Here is a 24,466-nt window from a genome sequence, read left to right as displayed (position 1 = left end):
TATGATTTGTAATATATACAAACTTTATACGAGCCGAGCCGAGTTACCGAGTTTGAGCCGAATCCGAGCTAAGCGAGCCGAGGCCGAGCCGTACAAACAAAAATCTCGGCTCGGCTCGTTTATTCATCCGAGTTAATTTTTATGTTTAAGACCGGCTCGTTTTCAGTTTAAGAAAACGAGCGGAGCCAAATTTACGTATACGAGCCGATCCCGAATGTTGTTCACTAACAATTATGTTCGTTTTTTGAATTTTTGAACGAAAATTCAAAAATAGCCTTGATGATCTTCAAGAAATGCATCTCAAGAATTAACTTAAGCTTGAAAATTTGGTCACATGTTACTAATGTATTATAGCATACACAAAAATATTTAGTTAATTTAGAATTTTATATTCAGTTATATAAAAATATTGAAGTGAATGTTCATAATATTGTAAGACGATACTGTGTGCATATCTTTCAACAGTTTCTTGTTGACTTTTCCAGTAAAAGTTTGGCACAGTTTTGCATATTTCCGCATCTAATCTTTATGTCCAAGAGGACGATTTCGTGTTCCTGCAACTCGGGATTTATAGAGACCTGCCATTGAAACAATGACTGGAATGGTCGAAAAGGTAAAACGAATGAACTGCATTCCCTGTGTCCCATCGTACTACAGATGAGATTTCTCAAGCAGTCGTTAAGTCTGATAACTCATCAGATAAATACTTGGTACTAACATCAAAGAATGGCCAATAAATGAAAACGATATTAGGACAGAACAATACTTGGTCTAAAACTACATATAAGTCTGCATATTTAATCCATCAAGGTGATGTTCCATATACAAGCTAACAAGGTGAAGCCTAGGAAATCTGAGGAGTCAAATTTTAATAATTTATAAACATCTATGATCTAGGTTCTACAGCTTACGCAACTGAAAGCACAATCCCAATTTTATCATGCCCTATAAATATACACGACATCAATGCCTTTATCCAGTGATCTTCAGATGTGCCATCCTCTACAGAAGCTCAGCCATGCTTACTAATGTCACCCTGTTAAATATCATAATTAAGTTAAACAGGCTTCATGAAGCGCCAAGAACCAGCAGATCACCAACATCAATCAACAAAAAGATGCCTTCACAGATTTATCTCACTTGTTAATTTTAATATAATTACCTTTGTTCAGGTTCCTTTGATTTTTTTCATGCGGAAGAGAGGGTATCTTTGAACCGATTAGAGAGCTCTGCAATCCTTCTAATAGCTGCAGGAAATGAAAACAAGACACAAAGTTGAAGATCACAGTCGTTCCAAGGTTGTTGCCAGCTGTTTCTTTACTTTAATACAAGAAGACTACAACAAGATACTACAAAAGCAAGTATTTCCCATTCCGTAATAGTGGGACTCCATTTTATTTCTCCACTATCGTTAAGTCTTATTAGATATATATGTTTTAGTTAAACTATGAACTACTATATTGATCCTAGTTAGTAATCCTAAATTTCTAAAGGGTTGACACTTTCATGACATTCAAAAGTGGTGCTATAGTAAAGGATTTTTCGTGAAAAATCATATATAAAAGTATCTCTAAATTTGTTTGTAATGCAGTATACTCGAACACGGAAAACATATAAAAAAATTAGGTTATTAGTAACACGTTGCTGAGGTCTATCCTCTTCAGCTTGAGGAAATTAAGTGTGCTGCAATCACAAGAGAAGGCCACTACAGCATGATCAGTCAATTTAAAAGAACAATGTACTATGCAGGTGCAATTAGAAAGCAAGAAAAAAAAATCATACCCTTGATGTTGGTTGTATCTTGCGGCTTGATCTCCGTGGCTCAGCAGCTGCAAGCTTTCCATTATCCATCTGGACAGAATTGGAGTATGAAGAAGGTACTCTTCTACAAGGAACTTTGGACAGACCTTTAGAGGATGTTGGACGTTCAGAAGTATCCTGGGAGTTGGACACAGAGCCAAAGTCCATAAGGTTCTGCTGAGCTGAACTGTTTTCTTCCTTCCCCATAACTTTACCAACAGATTTTGCTGATACAGATGAGTTAACCTTCTGTGGAAGTACTCTGCCTGAAACACTCTGCGTTTTTACAGACTTAAAAACTTTGGATTTTTCCTCCGCAGCTTGCTTTTCTTTGATATTAACATGAGTATTGTTGTTCCAACTACGGCCTCCAGGTCCTTGAGGCAAGTATCTCGCAGTTTTGATCGAATCACTTGCTTTTTTATTTTTACTGCTTTGGTCAGAATCAAGATGTTTGCTTACATCCATAAATTTTCGCTTCTTTCCTGGTTTAGGAACACCAAAAACCACCCTTGAACCTTCTTTCTGTAATCCAGTCCTTGCTACTCTAGGAGCATCAAGTTTAACATCTCCAGTATTATTTCCAATGTTATATTCTGTTTCATTAGCCAATAAAGGAAGTGGTCCTGGTTCTTCAAGCTCCTTTGATTTTACAAGATCAGTATCTCTTGTAACCTCATCCTCCTTGGCAGCTTCTATGGCAGGGTATCCCAACTTCACACGCTTTTCCTTTGGCGTGTCACCCTGGAAGTTGTATTAATTTCAGTAAAGTTTAGTATCTCAATAGTCAATACATACATTCCCAGAAAAAAAAATGCAAGCTTTCAGTCATGGAAAGCATTGGACCTGAGTTATGGACTGGTCAATTACAGTTGCAGTGGGACATTCAATCCACTTTCCATCCTGCCAAGTAACGGTTGGACGAAGATTCCATATTTTGACAGCTGAAGTGCCTCCAAGAACTGCAAAAAAATCATAAAGATTTTATTCTACTTCAATTGGAAACCATCCATAGAAATAAACAGGACATCTCTGTAGCTCAACGTAACAGACTGCACATACCTGGAATATATATAGTTAACATAGTTTCATCATTCTTCTTTTTCTCTTTAACAACTCCCTCAAACCAGCTAAACATAAACATCAACAACAACGTGAGCCAGTAACAGTGATATGTCAGTTTGACTTTAACCGTAAACAGTAAATAAAAAGTTCAATCTAGGACGAACTGCTGAGATGTGTTTAAGCTGATACACAAAATCCTTGTGCAACTAGGATACATGACAACTATTAATGTACATGTCATCACAAAAAAATTACCACTAAAGATAATCATGGAGACGTAAATAAAGAGCTGAACCATATGAGAAGCCAATGACAATTGCTGTAGTTAAAAATGAGTTGGATAGATATGCTCATTAATTACCAATCTTTCATCCACGCATCGACTTTGTCTCCAACACACCAAGTATAGTCCACCACTGCTTCTCTCCGTCTCTTCCTAGTTCTATCAAAGCCCGTGCTAGTTGTAGGATGTGGAATGCGTATTGTAGGTGCTTTAAGACCGTCCCCTTTAAGTGGAACCCATTCCTTTAGTTTCCCTGATCCTTTAAAAAGAAACTTATGGTAAATCTGTGGACATCGTATTACTGGATCATAAGTCAATGACCACCAAGAAAAAATGATGCCCTGAACACCACAAATATGCTGCCAAACACCTAGAATTGACATAACACTTGCGGAGCCAAATTCCCTTCTCAATCCATGTTTGAGTAAGCTCAGGCTTACCAATATAAAATAATACATTAACACGTATCAGGGCAAATGATACTTGCAGTACGTCATTTTACTTTGATTTCCTAATTTATACAATAAATCATGCACATTGTTTACATTTTTAACAGTCATCTAAAAATTTATAAGCTGCACAACCTGCCAGTACTAATGATTTGCTCACAAGAGTTTCTGAAAAAAATTCCAACCGTTAAATATATATATATATACTCTTACCATCCTCGGCTTGTAGTTCAGTGTAAGAAACAAAGGCTTTTTCACGGTTCAAATTCAAAATCTTAGCCAAATACCATGCTGCTTTAAATTTACCCCCTTCTTTGAAGACCTAAAGCATTAAATGTCAAATTCATTCATTCAGGATAAAAAACTAATTTAACTGAATTAAATAGCAAAAATACTATTTAATAAGGTCTAGTTCTTCGCATTTGTTTAAGGAACAAAAAAGTTATGGAAGAACTGCTTAATAGTTTAAGAAATATCAGCAAGGATGAAACTTGACCTCGACAAGGCAACCTTCCATTATTCCATTCTCAAATGATGTCCCTGTTGCAATTCTGTGTGCATCACAAGATGTAACAGCTCCGGGATTTGGTCCACCGCTGTTACCTCTATCGGTCGTAGATGAGTTCATTCCAATACTTGTAACAGTCCCTTGAATACAATGAACATATTAGTGAAACCCCTAAATAGACACAAAAGAAAATCACTTCAACATTTACATACCAGGTTTCACAGCTTCCCTCATAATAACTGCTCCATCTTTTGGTCGTTCAGCTTGAACAAGCTTTTCGGAATTATACATGTCCCATTGACCAAAGAGTGATTTCTTCCCCTGTTCAGGAGATACCTGGGGACTCCTCCAGTAGTCCATAGGACCAGAACTTACCAACTCGCTCAAAGGCAAATGATCACCAATGGAAACAATTTTTCCAGCTTGGGAAACTGCTTCTGATGCCAGTTCAGCAGCTTTTACCACTGCTTCCAAGTTTTCGGCATGCTTTGAGGCAGCTGTAGCAGCTTCAACTCTTTTCTTAACTGTCTCTTTTGCAGCAGCAATAATTGACCTAGCGGAAACATTTCCTTCTCCAGCGAACAGAGAAGTAATTGAAGAATGGGAAAGAGAGATTTCAGTACTATAGGCACTATTTTCAGTTATACTTGTGGCTGATACCTCATCCGCCATTAGTTTTGCTCCAATTGCAACATCCGATGCCAGTTTAGCTGCTGCAGCTGCTGCCTTTGCAACAGAGGCAGCTGCAGCAATTGCCATAGCTGCAGAAGAAAGCTTTGTCTCATCATCAAATCTTAAACCAGAATTCTTCAGCTTACTCAACTGGCTCCAAACATCATTGCAGTTGCCAACTGCAGCAGCAGCATGTGCAGCAGCATCTTCTGCTTGTACCTTGGCTGCCTCGACTTCAATCAATGTTTTATCTGAAATTCTACTCTTATTTTCCACAATCCGATCCACTTTTGTAGATTGATCACTTAAAATTAATGGAGAACCAGAATGGCCCGTGGATGCAAATAAAGTAGTTGCAGCAGCATTTGGCGTAGACGATAAATTATTGACAACAGGGGATCCCGTTTCTGTCATACTTAGAGCGAGCAAAGAACTTTGAACATCAGGCCAGGGAACTTTTGCTTTTTTAGACAGATGATTACTTGTATCACTTACAGATGCTGCCTGATCTAAAGTTACTGTCAGCATATGCCCCGGGGGGCTCATGCTGTTAGAAACCTTCTTCCTCTTCTTATATTTTGTATTACGGGAATTCTGACCAGATGGAATGGACACCTTATTTACATCAGTCTGAGGAGTCCCAGAAGACACAGAAACACCCCCACCACCAGTGGAATGTTTCATCCCAGGGTGATTTGGAACAGATGAAACCTTAGATGGGGCCAGTGTAACTAATTCAGTACAAAACATTGAAGATACATTTGCATTGACATTAAGGTCAGAATTTTGTGGAGTAGCCACCCACTGACCAGGAAAGTGAGTTTGAGAAAGCCAAGAGGGACTCTGTTCAACAAAAACTCCTGTACCTTGGGATTGATAAGGCTGCAAGGGAGCAAATGGCTGATGAAAATCAACAAATAAGCCACTGGACTGCAAACCATCACAAGGGGTGGATACATTCCAAAGAGGCGATGATAGGGGCATGGTAGGATTAACAACTGGCGACGGGATACCCTTACTGCTTGCTCCACCATCAGGTAAAGGCGTTTTACTCTGATGTGAACTGTTTCTGACAGGTTGATCTGGACCTTGACTACCTGCTATTCTCAAATCACAATTAAAAATAAAATGAACCAAAATCTACATTAGCGAACAATCGGGAATTTGAGTTACCTGAGTGTAATCGCACAGGGGTTTCCAGGTTGCTGGCATGAGATTTCTCAGTACATATCCTTTCACCACAAGCACGCCATGAAGGCTCCCAATGACTTCCACCACCATCTGAAAAAACAACAGTTTTAAAATTCATTGCAGGCTTACATAGTTATGCAAAGATTTAAGTGATAAAACCAAATACACTAACCCAATGGCCCAAATGCTGAAATCATACAAGCCTCTTCAGGTACAGAATTTTGCCTGCAACAACCAGCATTTCTTTAGCAGTAATTTTCTTCCGTAAACCTCAAAACAAATTCCTAGATAGAAAAATTCAATTACTCTAAAACGTAAATTTAAGTCATCAATCATCATTCCTACACTATTAAGTTAAACAAATCTATTCCTTGTGTTGACTTACTCCATTCACACATATGTCCTTTAAATTTATAGTTTTCACGCCTACTATCTTCATACTAGTGGGGTTGACTCATAACACAATCATTACTTTCCTTCATCTATTGGTCTGACCAAGATCAATGTAGTAGAGTTCATACATATCTAGCATATAAAGAACAAAAACTTACATTAGAGATCCATGCACAAGTATCTGTGCACGCAACTGCACTTGTTGCGGATCAGTGAACGGCTGCTGACAATATGCAGGCATAACTGAAGTGTTCAAGTCTGGAATATTAGACGTGGGAGTCGGAAGAGCACCACGAGGTTCTTTACCATTTCGTTCAGAATTGCTAGTCCCGGGTGAATTTAAGATCACCGTTGACTTATCTCCTTCAAATTGTTTAACAGGTATTTCCTGCACACCTCTTTTCTTAGCTTTTGATCTAGCTGATGTCTTGGCAGAACCTTGTCTTGGTTTCCGCTCAGAGGTCCCTCTGGTAGCATCACGTTTTTTACCCGACATAGGTCCAGGTCCTTGAGAAATTTCATGACAATGTCCAGGTACCATTGTAAGATATTCCAGAGAGCAATCGGATGCTAAAGGATATCCCTCGACATTCTTCAGACAATTGAAAATTGAAAGAAAAAAAACTCACTGGGTAAGAATATAATAGGCAAAAAATCAACAAAGGAATAATTTAAGATAAACCCTTGACAATTTTGCTTTCAAATAAACCAAGCGATGGACTGACCTCAATACTGATGATTTTCCCTTCATTCGAATTATCATGATGCATGTGCAATGCATCAGATTGAACTTTACCACCACCTGCATCAGGTGTTCCCTCAGAATGGGAAGTGGCAACTGAGGCACCTTCAGCTCTCGACTTCTGTCCAGTTTCACTTGAAGGAATATTTGCACAACCGACGACAGAGGGAGGGTCGGGATTTCTTTCAGATGGACTCTCCTTGACATCCTCCATTATAATTACATTATGCAAGAATTAAGACAGGTGATGAAGAACAATATGAAGTAAAAAATTGGCAACTAAGTACAAAAGCATACTGTTGATTCTCTGTGAACTTGAACAAGAGGATACAATTGCAAATCCTTGATGGTTTCCCCATCAGATAAACCAGTGGATAAGCTGACCTCAAAAATACTGCTTTCCCCATTGTTGGAACTATCTTGTGGCACGTGCAATGAAACAGATTGAACCATTCCACCAGCACCATCTGATGTTGCAGGATGCGGGACAGTGCCAATTGATACCTCCTTGGTATTTCTTTGCTGTTCGTTTTCACTTGGCGGAGACTTCACACAACTGATGACAGAGGGAGGAAACACATTCTCTTCTAACGTGTGAGCAGAGGCATCTCCATCCTTGTTCACGCTATCTGCAATGTGTTTTGACAGACAAGCTAGAGCAACAGAATCTTGATTCTTCTCTGGTGAATCAACTACAGTGATAAACCAACGATTACAATAAAATAGTTAAAGTTCACAGATACATGCAGTAACAATTGAATTAAAAAAAATCTAGAGTCTCGGTAGGCACCCAGAATAGCATGAAGAATATGTATCCACGTCTAATGTGAAAAATGGAATATAATGGAGCACATAAACTGATAAGAATATAACCTCAAACAGAAAAAGAAGACCATAATTAAAAATAAAAACCTTTAGTGCTAGGAATTTCCGTTAATTGAGTGCCGGAAGTGACTATAACTTCATGATTGTTTAAAATCATATTATAGGATTCCACGATGGAAACTGAAACAGATTCTGGAGGAACAACACTTTGACTTGATAATAACACCGCATCTGATGATAAGTTTCAGTTTAAGTACATAAAGACAAGGAAATTGGTCAATGATGAAAGGTCAATTAGAATGAGAAAGTATGCAAGATGAATAATAAGAAACAAACTTGGTAACCTGTAACTAATACTTCTTCATTGCTTTCACATGCTGCTGGGGCAGTGTCCTCAACCATGTTAACATCTGAGCTATTAAGAACAGGAGATGCTTTCACCTCAGTGGAACACCCTGGACCTGTTTCTTGCTCTATACAACTTGCTGCATTTCAAAACTAAAATGTCAGTGACTGTAGCTATGTCTACCTTAGTATCTAGGAAGCAATGATAAGATGTATGTGTATACCTTGTCCAGTTTCAGGAATACCCAAAGACTCTAGATCAATTGCCACTTTTGGTGAATTTTTTAGGCCAGGCTCTAGATTGGTTGCCACTATTGGTGAATTCGCTATTCCAGGCCCTGGATCAGTTGCTACTATTGGTAAATTCGTTATGCCAGGCTCTAGATCAGTTGCCACTATTGCTGAATTCGTTATGCCTAATAAGTTAGCAACCTGTGAGTTCTGCTCTTGCTCACTTAAAGCGACTCCATCAGCAGGAGTTTTACTCTTAGAAAGCAATAAAGGATCAGTCGGGGTGTCACACAATGATAAGTTCATCTCCTCCGTAACTTTCAATCCTATTTAACATAATTTAAAGTTTGATCATTCAATATCAGTATCGAGGAAAATAAATACTCCACGTTGAAAGAGTTTTTAAAATATACCTGGTACATTACTCAGAGAGTTAAGGAATTCTGATCCATGAACTAGATTTGCTTTATTAAATTCATCAGGACACACGGATTGTGTAGGTGACTTTGCATCTTCTCTCTCATGCGAACAAACATCTTTTTCAAAACTTTGGACATCTTCCTGCTCAGAGGAAAGATTACTTTTGCTCAGCTGCACATGTCCACCAACTACGATAAAGGAGTTTTGTGCTTCAGCAGTATTATTATCCTCAAGGACTATAGATGTTTTCAAATTGCTTAAATCCTTACTAGACAACTGTTTTTCACATTGCGATCCAGAGACAGTGCCAGAGAGGGATATATCTGGATTTCTGACATGTTTAACGCCTCTTCCTTCCCCCTGTTCTCTATCGGGAAACAAAAATGCTTCAGCAACAACCGCTCCACCCATGTGGTTTTCAGATGTCTCATTCTCAATAAAAGAGTCCTTATCATGCTCAGGACAGGAAGAATTCCCCGTCTTCATATCAACAACCTCAACATTCTCACTTTCCAGACTATTTGCTTGTTCTCTGTCAGGCAACAAAAATGCTTCAGCAACAACTGCCCCACCCATGTGGTTTTCTGATGTCTCATTCTCAACAAAAAAGTCCTTATCATGCTCAGGACAGGAAGAATGCCCCGTCTTCATATCAACAACCTCAAGATTCTCACTTTCCAGACTATTTGCTTGTTCTCTGTCAGGCAACAAAAATGCTTCAGCAACAACCGCCCCACCCATGTGGTTTTCAGATGTCTCATTCTCAACAAAAGAGTCCTTATCATGCTCAGGACAGGAAGAATTCCCCATCTTCATATCAACAACCTCGAGATTCTCACTTTCCAGACTATTTGCTGCTTCTCTGTCAGGCAACAAAAATGCTTCAGCAACAACCACCCCACCCATGTGGTTTTCAGATGTCTCATTCTCAACAAAAGAGTCCTTATCATGCTCAAGACAGGAAGAATTCCCCGTCTTCATATCAACAACCTCGAGATTCTCACTTTCCAGACTATTTGCTTGTTCTCTGTCAGGCAACAAAAATGCTTCAGCAACAACCGCCCCACCCATGTGGTTTTCAGATGTCTCATTCTCAACAAAAGAGTCCTTATCATGCTCAGGACAGGAAGAATTCTCCGTCTTCATATCAACAACCTCGAGATTCTCACTTTCCAGACTATTTGCTTGTTCTCTGTCAGGCAACAAAAATGCTTCAGCAACAACCGCTCCACCAATGTGGTTTTCAGATGTCTCATTCTCAACAAAAGAGTGCTTATCATGCTCAGGACAGGAAGAATTCCCCGTCTTCATATCAACAACCTCAAGATTCTCACTTTCCAGACTATTTGCTTGTCCTCTATCAGGCAACAAAAATGCTTCAGCAACAACAGCTCCACCAATGTAGTTTTCAGATGTCTCATTCTCAACAAAAGAGTCCTTATCATGCTCAGGACAGGAAGAATTCCCCATCTTAATATCAAAAACCTCAAGATTCTCACTTTCCAGACTATTTGCTTGATCGCCACAAGATTTCTCCATCTCTTCAACAATACTAATTTCTAGCCCTGAACAGGCAGAATTTCCTGCATCTTTGTTCACAACATCAAAGGTATGAGCATCTAGACAAGCCATGGATGAGTCACTCACAAAATCTTGAAGTGGCTTACAAATATTTTCACCTTTGTTGCAGGCCCCAACTTCAACATTTCCCAGCTGAGAAGGCACCATAAAACCTTTGTCAATTTTGCCCGCTTCTTTTATTTGTAAGTCGCATGTCAGTTTCTCTTGCAATTTCAAAGGCTCATTAATAGAAGTTATGTTAGTTTCATCGTTGTGTCCTAAAGATTCCGAAATGGAAATACGGTCAGGAAACTCCATGTTTCGGGTACAAGTAGCACTACCAGTTCGACTAGACTCTGTCCTACAAATATTTTGTTCAACCATTATTTGTTGAGGAATGTCATTCAGCAGGCCATCTGCTGTTTCAAAACAGGTATTACTAACCTGATGCTTGTTTTCCTCGCCATTTAACTGATTGGAGCCTGCCATATCAGTAGGTAACACGGAGGTCACATTCCGAACATGTATCTTGGCGGGAAGTCCTTCCAAATTGTCAAGCTGGGGCTGCTCTATATTATTGACTTCCAGTTGATTAGTATCATCAGATCCCACATCCACCTTGCTCATTACATTTGAAACATTTGGAACAACAGCAGAACTTCCATCAACAGGCAGATTATCTTTCTTAGATTCTAAAGCACTCACATTCCTCCCATCCAGGAAAGAATCAGGACTTGCAGTAGGTTGAAAGTCAGTAATATCCTCAAATTTATCATCTTGCTTCAAGTTAGGCTCCATTTCAGTAGTCAATCTACCGAATTCATTGCCAGTTTCTGACTCCAGAATTAAAGTTTCTCCCTGGATCCTTTCTTCCTGCCCAACAGACTTCAGAAGCATCGCAACAGACTCTGAAGATGTCGCCTCTGACCAAACATTGTTATGCCTTGAAATGGAACAAGGCTCTGTTGCACTTGTACTAAATTCTATACCACTATTTCCCCGAGAGAAGTCCTCAATCCACTGACTATCTTCCTGACTGGATATACCAAGAAAAACTTCGTTTTCGACCAAACTTTCGAATCTCAGATGACCTGGGAGGCTATCTTCAAAATCAAAGTTGGGAAGGGAAAATGGACGTGAAACAGGGGATGATTGTGAATTTTCTTCACCAGCTAAGTTATGGCCTTGAGAATCATTGTCATCATAATCCATCAGTAAATGCCTACAATATAATCAAAGCAGCAAAAATAATATTAACACGTCATGTATGAAGAAGCAACATAAGTATGTGCGTGTGACACTTTTAGCAATTAACTTAAGCCAGCATAATTGGTCTCCTCCAATTTCAATTAACTTCAATGACAATTTCTCTTGCATATGTATTAAAACCGCTGCAGAAATACACAAATTTAAGAAAAGAAAAAACTCTTCAGCAATATTAATTAAAGACTGTTAATTTCAATTTTATAAAAAAAGGACCAGATTTGGTAGTTCTAAACAAGATTATCAATGAAGCTGATATTAACACACACACAGACACACATGAGAGAGAGAGAGAGGGAGAGAGAGAGAGCACCAATTAATTAATTAAGCATGAACAAGTTTTACAAGAGTATAAAGGAAGGTGATCTTAAACTTGATAATATCTTATTAATCTACTTGTAATCATGAATTGTGATTGTTGAGATTTGAGCAACGATTTATTACTGTTTCTACTCCAATTGAGGTATTAAAGTTATGATTGAGACTACAGACTACAAGATTAGCAATTCTGACGATGCAATGCTAGATTTACAATTTCAAATCATTTCATACTCGAAATAACACCTTACAAAAAGCATGCCCTCTTACCTCCCTTCTCGTTGTAAGCACCGTGTTAAGCAATTGCAGACGATTCACATGGCACGTATGGAAGAAAAGCATTTCATACAAAACCCCCAATTTTTTTCATACATATGCCCTAACTACATATAATATGCTAACAGAATAGCAATTTAAAGATAAATTCATAAGCAAATTAATAAAAGTACCTATGAAGAAAAGGTTCCTACCGGAAGAGATATCAGAAGAAAGATCACCAATCTGTAAAGAAGACCTCAATACAGATCGGTGAGACGGATCCCAATCTCTTTCTTTTTCTCAACGTTGCAGACGTTATGTTTTATATGTGAAATACTAAATTTGTGGGCTTATATATATTATTTTCATAAATTGTGCAAACTTATACCAACCCCCTTTATTGGTATACAGCTGGACCGCATGAACTAGTATACATTACTTGTCATCTATACTATTTTATTTAAAGCCAAAATAATAAAAGTTCAAGTCCATGTGTTCCGTAATTGGGCCGGTTTACGGCCCTATAAAATTTGAAACCAATTTAACGGGCTTAATTATTCAAAAAAATAATGTTCTAACTAGAACACAATTAACTTTCGTAATTTAAACACATCTTTAGGACCTAGTTATATTGAAAACCTATTTTAACTGGTCCAACTTTGAAAAACCTATTTTATAGGGCCTAACTATATTAAAATTATAATTAAAACACAAATAAACTACTCTAATTTAAACACATCTCCAGCCCTACCTTTTTCCTAAAAACTTACTTCTACGTGCCTGAAATAAATTTTACTCTATTAAAATACAATTACCAAATAATGATTAAATTTCTATGTTACTCGGACTCGGCCATAAGTGTCCGATATGGACACGTGTCCAAGTATCGGACTCGTAAACATTTTTAAAAATATGCATGTTTTTGGCTTAAAATAAGTGTCCGAGTCCGAGTGTCCATGTCCAAGTGTCGAGTGTCCACACAGGTACTCGAGGGTTAAGTGAAAAGTCCGAGTAACATAGTTAAATTTTATAATATAATACAATATAATTATGATTGAAGTCGAATAATATACTTCTTATAATCTCATCAAAGATCTTGGTTAAAACTATAGTTCGAGAACTTCATCAAATCACATCTTAAAACTACCCTCCCACGAAAACCAAATTTTGGATTAAGAATTTAATTAATTGAGATTTATTTTGGGGAAATAATAATTCTAGTCTAAATTATTTTATTTCATTATTAATAAAATTGGTATATTATGGTTCAACTTCGAGTCTTAAAACCATGGTTGTCACGTCGATAAGTCGAGTCGGGTCGTGGAGGTCCAGCTTGTCGACTAGTCGAATAGTCGTAAACTAGTCAACAAATTAATAATGATTAATTAAATAATATATAATAATATATATCTTATATACGTGGTTTTTCACAACAAAATTAGAACATTCTCATACTAATATGTATATGAATCACAAAATAGATATGATAAACACAAATATATCTTTTTTTCCATTTACATACTCACATAGATAAGTTGATTATACATATATATAAACAGAATATACTACATTTAGTCATATATTTTCAGTTTTAATTAATTTATACATACATAAACACACCCGCATAAAGATATATAAGCTGAAGTTAACATGCTGATTCTTGTTGATGTTAAGAAGGTTTTTAAATTTTTTTTAAGTTTTTTTCCTTTTTAAATTTTGATTGAATTTTGCACAAGTCGACCGACTAGTCGATAAGTCGCCCCCGACTAGTCGACAATTCGCAAGTCGAGCTCTCCAGTCGAATTTCTCAAACCAACTAGTCGTCGACTAGTCACGACCAGTCGACTAGTCGTCGACTCGTCACGACCAGTCGAGCGCCGTGACAACAATGCTTAAAACATTATCAAAGATCGGATACCAAGTTGCCATATCGCCTAATACATTAAATGCTAAGATTTTAATAGAGGAGTTTTACATTTAAAGGTTACTTAGGAAATATAATATAAAACTTGGTCTAGAAATTATAATGATTTAACACTAAGAAAGGTTATGATTGATAAAAAATAGTTATTCATAGGATGGGACAAATAATTCTTCAGATCTTCCAACCTCGTACCGGTCAATATATATATATATATATAGTCTGCGATTATTAGTCTACCATAACATACATGGAATGCTGAATAGAGAATTTTTCACTTTGGTGGAATGAAGTTTCCGGTTTTGGCACTTTCATGGCCTAAACTAATAATTTTCAGCAATCTAAAGACTCGTGTCATATTCCATCTAAATCAGCTAACGATGTTAGTACGGTAGGAGTATTAATGTCTTTTCTTATACAAGCTGAAAAACTAAAAAATAAAGCCACCAAAAAACTAAACTAGTACAGTATGTCACCATACACCTTCAACCAAATATACATAGCCTCGGAATTTAAAGATTTGAATATTAATAGTAGTCCTAATATTAGTAGTCAAAGATCTATAACTCATAAATCATGATCCCTAAAATTTTAATAAAACAGAATGCTTGTTACTGAGCATAACCTCGGTACTGTAAGTCCATTACTACAACTTTGATAGAGAAATTGCGAGGTAGCAATATGGTCAAATGGTTGGAACTAAAATGATAGAAACACACTTCTTTAGAAAAATCTAAGGCCACAAAAGCGAAACAATGCAAGCAAGAAAGTACCAAGCCAGACACTTGAAAACTCTTTATTCCGAGAGAAACAATTTACAATAGTCAAGACTATAACCACGTATTACATATCAACTTTCTAATGAAATTAACAAATTAAAGGCAACCAAGAAATTTATAAAGCCAGAGAAAGTTTCCTAGATTTTTTTCCTTTGAACCAATAAATGATGCAATTACATAAAAGCGTAAAGACATACATGTTTCAGTTATTATAATTAACTATATTCTTTGCAATTATAATCTCTACTGTTACACCTACATATCCCATCTTTGGATATTTAAATCCTACACTGCACATTCATAGTCCTGCTCCATTTCCAAGCTTTCAACATATTAGTCCGCAGCTAAAGTCAAATTTTCTAATCCCTAAGATTTATCAACTATTTCTCTCTTGCTAATGTAAAATGAAGTATCATATTCTAAAGTTGAATCAGATTCTTAGGCACATGTATTCAGATTAACAAAACACCTATATTGTTCCAAAAACGCAGAAAGCTCAGAACTTTCCTAAAACCTAATCTCCCTACCAATCTGTCAGCTCTTAACATCGCATTACACAAAACAAAATAAAATAAAAAAGATACCCCTAATGACAACAATCACAGCAACCCGAAAAAAATCATCCTCAATTGCAACCTATATTAACTACTCTACCATGTAAAGCACACGCTATTTAAACTCATCCACACTCATCTCACTGATTAAAACACAATCTTTAACACATCTAAAAGCACAAACTTTAACTTTGATCAGCAATCAAATCAAACCAATTTAAATTTACCAGCAACCCTATACTCCAAGCTGTAAAACACACACTATACACACTCATCCACACACATTTCACACATAAAAATACAATCTTTAACACAAACAAGAACATATAAAGGTGTAAACTTTAAGTCTAAAAAACAAATTAGAAACTGAATTGGAAAAAAAACTAAAAAGAGAAAGTGTATTGAAGCTACCTCCCTCCATTCAGAGTCAAAATTGTCACCAACTGAGTGGATATTGCCTCATAACCCTAGGGTTTTTGACCCACTTACTATAATATAAACCTTCCAGTAAAATATGTGTGTGTGATTCAGGTGATTGGGTTGTCAGAAATGATAAAGACAAAGAGGGGGTTGTATGAGAGAGAGAGAGAGAGAGAGAGAGATTTATATAGAAAGAGAGTGTGTCTGTGTGTGAGAGAGAGGGAATAGTTTGTATGTGGCTTTACAAATTCTAACTTTAGGCTTTTGTGGGAAGAGAGCAAAACGTGTGATTTTTAGAACCGGTGGTAAGGGTATTTTCGACAATTTACATGGAAAAGACATGAAATTTGCAACGTGTAATTATTTTATTTGAGGTTTGAAATATTGGTTGATTGGGTAATCTTATGCTAAAATAGCCCTACTTTGTTTTTTCTAGAAAAAAAAAATATTATTTGGTTGATGTTTTCTTTTTCATATCAAGAAAAATGGTCGAGTGTGTACGGGCAAATGGTTGTAGAAAAAAGTTAGTAAGAAGAAAAAAAATATGTTTATGAATTGTTTATCATAGTGGTGGACTTGCTTGTTAAGGATCGATTACTCTCTCCGTTTTTTTTAGATGGTTATACATGAAAGGATGATCGGAAGAGATCCAAAGAGAAAATTACTGACCGACTCAATGTCCAATTCATGATCGTTAGGTCATGTACACCATCTTTGATACAATTTTACATGCTTGACGCTAAATTACGAAACTTAAAATTATTTGTACAAGTTCAAATCAAAGCACTAGTTACTTTTTGAGATTAAATTCTACCAAAACCAAATATCAGCTCTACTGAGTTAACAAAATCCAAGAACGCAAAAGATGTTTCATCAATTTCTACCCCCCTTCATTTATATTCCAAAACAGCTCAATGAGCTCCTAAAAAATTAAGTACGATAAAACTATAAGATACGCTCTAATAAGGGGCGTGTAGTCATCGACAAAAAATGTATGCTTTAGCAATGAAAGATCAATCGATGCTCATAGAACATTGGGAGTGCTATTTATATAGTTTTGTTCCGCCATGTCCTTTACGAAATATGACCCCTAACGCAAATTCAAGTCGCTTTTGCAAGACGTGGCATCGCTATTCCAAGAGTTGGGATGAGAGTTTTTGAAGAATAGACACTGACTAACAGCTGAAATCTGTTTAAAAGCTAACATTCTACAAATATAACATAGCCCAGCACCTGACAAGGATTCAACAGCCAATATCAGAACTGGGAAAAAAACATCAGCAATAAGTTTATAATATCATTCTTCAATGTGTTACAAAGTAAATTACAATTCATGACAAAAGAAAAACGATAGACCAACACTAATCTTGACGCAACCTCTTCTACACAACAAAATTGGAAGGGCACTGGAATTTCATTGCAAGGAGCACTGGGTTCTCAGTTTCGAAAAACTTATCCTTCTGTTTCTAACTTATTAGGGACTTCCTTTTTAGCATACCACAGTAACTTAAAGCCATATTATAAACATATGTAGGGTATAAATTTTTGTAGGGACTTTCAATTAACAAGAAATAGGAAAAATATATTTACTATAGTAGTAACTAATGAATCAGCGTGACGATTTGTATACAAGTCAAAATCCAGAACATAAGTAATTAGCCGGATAACTAATATTCTAACCTCTTAACTAAGATTGAAAAACTCTACTTTTGAGGAACTTACCCAGTAAATATAAACAGATCTGGATGTCAAAATTCTCTTTCCAGTCAGATAGGTGACCTTCAAAGCTCAGAAGACATGATTAACCTTTGTCTTTACTTATTTTTCACATAAAATGTGTTATTTTTCACATAAAATGTGTTAATTAGCAATTATGGGTGTTTAGAAATCTTTCAAGGTAAACTCCTACAGGCTATAACATTTGAGTACACCTATATACAACCCTTCCTATAAATAGTAGTGAAATTCACCCAAAGCTTATTCAATCAATCTCTACCTTTAGGAATCAGCAACATTTGATCATCTGCTCTCGGCTTCATTGTTGTGGACTGCTGGATTACATAAATATCTGGTAATTCTGTACCATCTTCATACACACAAACAATTCATACAGCCTGCATGCATTCTTTTAGTAGCGCATAACCTGGGTTAAGCGGCAAGAGGTACTTAAGTTGTGGTTGGTTGGTGGGAAAGAAATATGGAAGAAACAGAATAAAAAATTAATAAAAAAACTGAGGTGCTTAGAAGCACGAATAAGATGAGAGCAAAGCAAACTATAGCATTCAGAACATATGATTACAATTTGGGAGGATAACTAGTACCAGGGAATGAACGCTTGGTGAAAAAGGGAATGGAATAAATCTTAAAAGAAAGTGATGGAGATTAATAGAAGAATGAATGGATATTTTGACCTAAATTCATTTCTGCCAAACCCAAGCTAGAGGGTTGGTCAACTTAGATATAACTGTCCAAGGTTGTTAAATTCCTAAAGGCACACACCATTAAAAAACACTCGGCATTCTAGCGTCAACTATGTCTCTGGCATGTCTTCTAATCCTTTCACGAGCCTAACCGCAGTACGCTCCAGAGTGGTGGAGGTATAAAATCACAATATATATATATATTTAGACACCTGTACATCAGATAAACTTCCCCTTAATAGACAGAGGAAGGAGGCTTGATTTCTGGTCAAAGGTTATGTGCCTCAAAAGTGGCGGGAAAAATTTCTGTAATGTGTATTTCTACCAAGGAAAAAAAGTGCACGCACTACTACAATTTATCTTAGCTTCAAACACTTGGGGAGCACCACTAGCTACAATAGAGATCACAGCATAGGACAACCAAATGAATTTAGCTTGAGAGTACCTTATAATTCATAACACCAGTCTTCCAAATAATATTCCGCTGAATATCATAGCGCCAAACCACTTACTGGATACAAACCTAATAATGAGAAAAAGAGGAAATTTTATTACAAATTGGCTCAAGAATGAATATCTGCTCATACCAAAATTATGTCAAATACCCCATATACAAATAAAAAATGCTCAAGTATGAGGAATTGAAGATCTTAAACCGTCTCTGTCAATTCCCCACTCTTGGTCTGTAATAATACTGAACAGACTGATACAAGCTGTTTGCCGATATAACTCACGTGCGTGTAAAATATCTGTATGTTCTTGTAACTAAACTCACTTTTGGTTACAATCAGCTCGACATGATAGGTCAACTGTCCAAATTTGCCATGCTAATTGGCCAGAGGCAGCCGTTAAAAATACAAAGTATGGCCATCCTGCCCCATAAGAAATAACAAAAAGAAGATAGAGATTTCACTGCATGTATACCAAGTTGCTAGTGCCTGAGTATGAAAGAAAAGGAAGATCTTACCAATATTAGCACTATATCCACTAAGAGCAAGGCTACCAATGCAAGCTGTTCCAAACCCACTAACCCATTCCTTTGTGGAATCCCCAAACCGGAGAGCCGTAGATTTAACACCTACTTTCAAATCGTCTTCTTTATCCTAGAGAAGTAGTGAGAGTATAGCAATTTTATTTCTTTCTGGCGATCATTCATCGAGCGTATATTCATAAATCCAAAATTTATATAATAGAAATAACTAGATATATATGTGTGCTGTTTCAGTGTGTTTAAATGTTTATTCATATAAAGTACTACATCCGGTCACCAATTTTCCTCACTCATATGAAGGACACGTGGGACTCCCACAAAAACTAGTGTACATGTTTATAAGTTTTAACTAACATTCTACTCCCTTTGTTTCTTTTTAATAGTCGCTTGACTTTTTTGCACTCATTTCTAAGTGCTTTGACCGCTAAGTTAAATTAATAATTTTCAAAAGTTTCTTTTTCTGACTAAAAATATATAACTTAAACTTTTATTTACAAAAAGAAAATTTTAAAAATGATAATTTTTACTATGCGGTTAATGCATCTTGAGATGTGTGCAGAAAAGTCAAGAGATAGTTAAAATGAAAAGAGGGTGATGAGTAATGATGCACAGTAAAAGTTAGCAATATATAAAGAAAGTTGCAGAAAAAGACTACAATCAAATTGGATATTTAGGATATAATATCAAACAGAACGTTTTCTGGTTCGTGACTGCATGTATAAAAAGTTTGGTCATGTTACTTATAAGTAATAAGTAACTTATTTTTAAAAAAAAAATCACATTTACATACTTTCTTTTGAATATAAAATTATCATAGAAATTTAAGTTCAAATTTTATTTTCAGTTTTTAAAATAAGTTACTTATTTTCAGAAAAAGCCTGTATATATTAAAACTTTATGATGACACCTATTCATCTAAGATGCCACATATCTATAAGTACTTCTGAAAATAAGCAACTTATTTCCAAATTTAAGATTTTCCAAACGGACATATTATATGACATGCAAATGTTATGTGGAAGAAACAGAAACATAATTAATTACTTTCTGATCAAATTTAACAAAGTCCAAATAATTTAAGATGAAAGATCACATTCATTTGAGTTAAACCTATATGATTATGCTAGCTTATCCTAACAATTCATAACACGATTGATGCTAAAGTATCAAGGAACACAGAAAGCATCGTGAAAGCAAGAAAAAACTTAGGTCAAGGGTACAAGTCTCCATTGAGGTAGAGTGTGTGAATATTTAAATTTCTATGACTGACAATATGGGGAAAAATATATGAAAAAACTTGTCAATCTACACGGGTATAACGATGCAACAGCATGTACACGTGTGTTTTTAGATTTTGCAACACAGCATTTCGTCAGGTTTAGCTGGGGCTACATGGGTATACCACTATACTCGCTAGTGAGAGGTGTTTACAATTTTTAAGTGATAATTGGTAGGTTTCCCTTTATTAATACCACTCATTCCTCATTCGAGACTGACCACGAATATTTAATAAGAAATGGTCACATACACATATATAAATACCTGATGTGCATATATGGTATCATAAACAAGTGTCCAACACAGTCCAGAAAAGTAAAGTGGGAACACTATGGTAGGGTCAAGACTTCCTCGAATCGCAGCCCATCCCAACAAAGCTCCCCAATTGAATGTTAGACCAAGATAGGCTTGAGGCTGCACCAACATTACAATTAATAGATACAATAAATGAGTTGATAGAACTTCTAGTACTCATTACGGAAAAAATAGATGATAACGGAGATATAAGTTAGACAATAGACACAATACCCAAAATGTAAACCGCTTCATGAGAGGATAAGTAAAGACCAGCATCAAGGACGAAGCTCCTAATACTTGACTGTCAAAATGAAGATAAATACACACACTTAAGTTATGTGGGTGAGAACATAAAGACGTGCAAAGAGATAATAAAATGTTGAGTGTCTGAGTAGCCATGGTGATATATTACCATCACCATAAACAAACACCAAAAGTAATTGTCCTGTTGTCAAGGACGAAGCTCCTAATACTTGACTGTCAAAATGAAGATAAATACACACACTTAAGTTATGTGGGTGAGAACATAAAGACGTGCAAAGAGATAATAAAATGACAACAGGACAATTACTTTTGGTGTTTGTTTATGGTGATGGTAATATATCACCATGGCTACTCAGACACTCAACATTTGGACATGTAAGCATGATTGATTTAAACAATAGGATAGTGAAAATGATCTTTAATAATGTGTGCATCATTGCATGAAAATATATATTATCTTAAATTCTTTAGTGATTCATGTAGACAGCATAGAAATTCCCATCATTCTAAAGTTGAAATCTGAACCAGAAGTACTTTCTTTAAGTTTCTATAACAATTAACAAAAAGATTCTTCTAGTGATTGCTATAACAAGAGAATTGCTAGAACAAACTAATCACAAAGTAACGGCAAACCTATAGGAATTCAGTTGAAGGAGGATGCCAAGACCCATAAACAGTTGAATTCCAAGAAAACAAAGCCCTTGAAACCGTGACAAAGCACCACTTGCAATTGGTCTCAGCCTTGTACGTTCTACCTGCAATATGTAATTAGTTAACGCAGAACGAGAGAAACACTTAGAGACAACAAAAAAAAGTCATGCAAAAGATCTATGAATTACTCGGGAAAAAAGCATTTTTCTTTAACTTCATTTATAGTGACATTCAATAGCACAAAGGAGTGACAAATAAATCGTCTTAAAAATACATAAGTAGCAATATCTCGTGGTTTCACTGTACAGAAGATGACTAGCAAGATACATAAGATAAAATTACAATCAACTTATGTATTGTTTTTTCTTTCTGCAATAAGTCATGTTGAATTATGGCACATAGGCAAAATTTATGAACATAAAATGATAAATTACTTTTATACAGAATAATTGTTATCAAAATGCATACAGAACAATATAAATATAGATTTTTATATATTTTCCCTTTATAACAAAAGTACATGCATATGTTTGTTGATATACACAAACTTTAAAAAAATCATGTATATATTGAAACAAACTTAATTGTTAATCACCTTTGTATCAATATCACGGTCAAGGAGATCATTTATTGTACATCCTGCACCTCTTAGCAGAAAAGCCCCACAACCAAATAGGGCCATCATCTTGAAATCAGGAAAGCTCCCAGGCAATGCTGCCAAAGTTATTGACCTAAACTAGAAAATGAGTATATGAATGAAATTCAATTATATATTCAACACACTTGCACATTTAAACATCTACTTACAGAGACGTAAAAGAAAAAAAATCTTAAGATATATGAAAATTTTAAACAGAGAAAATTTGCATTAAAATTATTTTTCTTAGGTAAGAAATACTAAACGTTATGACATCCTAGTGAATTATCCCGTGTATAATGAAGCATAATCCATGTTTTTATTTAAAATTTTAAATCACTTTATAATAGATATTAAAAATAAATTACAAATTCACACCAACATTAGGGCTTGTTAACTATTGTGGATTTTACCAACACTAATCAATCAAAGAATACAGTATGTTGCCAAGAACGCATCCGCTCATGATGCTTATATAAGAATATAATGCTAAATGAATCCCAATATATGGCGCATGAGAAAAATGAATCCTTCTGTTGAAATTTACTCAAATTAGGGGAAAATAACTATCCTGAAATATGATGTAGTGACGGTAGGAAATATGAGAAATGCTAGAATCCCCAAAACGCTTCCCAAAACCGTTCCTGAATGATTAGTTGTCATTATTTTATTGGTTATTTCATAAGAATTGTCATGGGCCCCTTGTGCATAAATATGAGTTCGCAAGTAAAAATGCGCCACGTGTCATTTGGGAAAGATTTTGGGATTACTTTCGGGGTACGTAGCATTGCTCAGGAAATATATAGAGAAATCTTTACCCAAATACCAGTACGATCATCTACTGACAGCTGAGTATCTAATCATCTGTCAACACTTTAATTAGAAAAACAAACAATCAGCGACTTTTACACATTGAATATTGCAAACAACCAAAATTTAAACCCCAAAACTACAACCTAATTGCGAATCACCCTAACCTTAAAAATGCCAAAATTCTAGCTAAGCTACAGTTACTAAAAATCTAAAACAGTGTACATAATATAGGGGCAATCTTTTAGTTATATAACATACATTGTACATAATAAAGTTGCAATCTTTTCGATACATGTAACACAATGTACATAATAAAGTTGCAAGCTTTTCGATAAATAAGTATAACACACATTGTACATAATAAAGTTGCAATATTTTCGATACACAAAATAAATCAAGAAAAGGGGGGCATACCACATACAAGGCCAAGCAAGTAACCAAGTCCCAATGGGCTTATCTAACCTAGCCAAATGTGCATAACCCGCTATTTTTTTCGGCAAATACAAATCAATCCAAGAACAACCCTCTACTTTTTTCTCACTCTCCTCCTCTTTCTCATACCCCAATGATGATATACCCGCATTTTTCACCAATTGCGTTGAATTGAAGTCCCTAAATTTAAAATTTATTTGAATAAATACAATATTAAGGAGGCAACGAGACTGTTTATTGAGTGAATTGAAAAGATATGTGGTGAATGATTGTGAAGAAGAGTGGATTAGGGTTTTAGGGTTTGGAATTGGGGGAGATAGAACGAGTCGGGTTATCTGAATAGAGAGTGTGGTGGTTCGGATCCTGCTGCGAGCAGCTCGAGATACAAGGAACAGAGCCATCGGAGTCTGAGAGACGGAAGGATGGGTTTAGCCTTTGCTGTTGCTTTTGCTAATTTGCCAACAAAAAAAGTAAAATATTGTTACTTGTTAAATTAATAATTACGTATTTATTATTATTTAAAAATATCGCGGACTGTGATTTAACATGCGGTCGACTGGTGTGTGGTCTCGTAAAAATTAGAGTGTTTTCGAATACTAGTTACGTGTTAAGAATGTATTTAGATGAAATTATACGCAATCTGAACGCGTGTCAAAATGCGTCTATTACGTATTACCTATTCTGTC

The 24,466-nt window shown here is 35.9% G+C and overlaps 2 protein-coding genes across 12 annotated transcripts; both read right to left on the bottom strand.

Annotated features, from left to right (window-relative positions):
- Positions 1-727: 727 nt before the first annotated feature.
- On the bottom strand, positions 728-16,250 carry LOC141678393 (uncharacterized). Of its 6 annotated transcripts, none has more exons than XM_074484698.1 (19): positions 15,989-16,250; positions 8,918-11,706; positions 8,498-8,830; positions 8,273-8,413; positions 8,016-8,159; positions 7,401-7,795; positions 7,087-7,311; positions 6,520-6,953; positions 6,141-6,193; positions 5,951-6,058; positions 4,318-5,877; positions 4,094-4,245; positions 3,811-3,919; positions 3,227-3,407; positions 2,863-2,930; positions 2,647-2,762; positions 1,783-2,544; positions 1,163-1,247; positions 728-1,036 (listed from the first exon to the last, which is right to left on the bottom strand). In XM_074484698.1, the coding sequence occupies exons 2-19, from the start codon at positions 11,694-11,696 to the stop codon at positions 1,032-1,034; spliced, it is 7,650 nt and encodes a 2,549-aa protein (XP_074340799.1). In that variant the 5' UTR covers positions 11,697-11,706; positions 15,989-16,250; the 3' UTR covers positions 728-1,031. The 6 variants fall into 6 exon arrangements, with proteins under 6 accessions (XP_074340799.1, XP_074340803.1, XP_074340800.1 ...); XM_074484702.1 differs by having other exon boundaries at positions 4,318-5,874; positions 15,989-16,249; XM_074484699.1 differs by lacking the exon at positions 15,989-16,250 and adding an exon at positions 12,536-12,679.
- Positions 16,251-16,652: 402 nt separating this feature from the next.
- Positions 16,653-24,255, bottom strand: LOC141677940 (4-hydroxybenzoate polyprenyltransferase, mitochondrial-like). 6 transcript variants are annotated; one of them, XR_012557574.1, is made up of 11 exons: positions 23,763-24,255; positions 22,494-22,629; positions 21,881-22,002; positions 21,215-21,284; positions 20,951-21,100; positions 19,385-19,520; positions 19,193-19,289; positions 18,863-18,940; positions 17,994-18,140; positions 17,720-17,776; positions 16,653-17,230 (listed from the first exon to the last, which is right to left on the bottom strand). XR_012557574.1 is itself a non-coding variant. In XM_074484093.1 (9 exons), the coding sequence occupies exons 1-8, from the start codon at positions 24,179-24,181 to the stop codon at positions 18,871-18,873; spliced, it is 1,200 nt and encodes a 399-aa protein (XP_074340194.1). In that variant the 5' UTR covers positions 24,182-24,255; the 3' UTR covers positions 16,653-17,230; positions 18,863-18,870. The 6 variants fall into 6 exon arrangements, 1 of the variants encoding a protein (XP_074340194.1); XR_012557573.1 differs by having other exon boundaries at positions 17,720-18,140; XR_012557572.1 differs by lacking the exon at positions 17,720-17,776.
- Between the last annotated feature and the right edge of the window lie 211 nt (positions 24,256-24,466).

This window comes from Apium graveolens, chromosome 8 (assembly GCF_009905375.1).
Source record: "Apium graveolens cultivar Ventura chromosome 8, ASM990537v1, whole genome shotgun sequence".
In the NCBI taxonomy this organism is placed as follows: Eukaryota; Viridiplantae; Streptophyta; class Magnoliopsida; order Apiales; family Apiaceae; genus Apium; species Apium graveolens.
The sequence above is the reverse complement of the archived record's forward strand: the minus strand, read 5'-3'. Positions and strand labels throughout refer to the sequence as shown.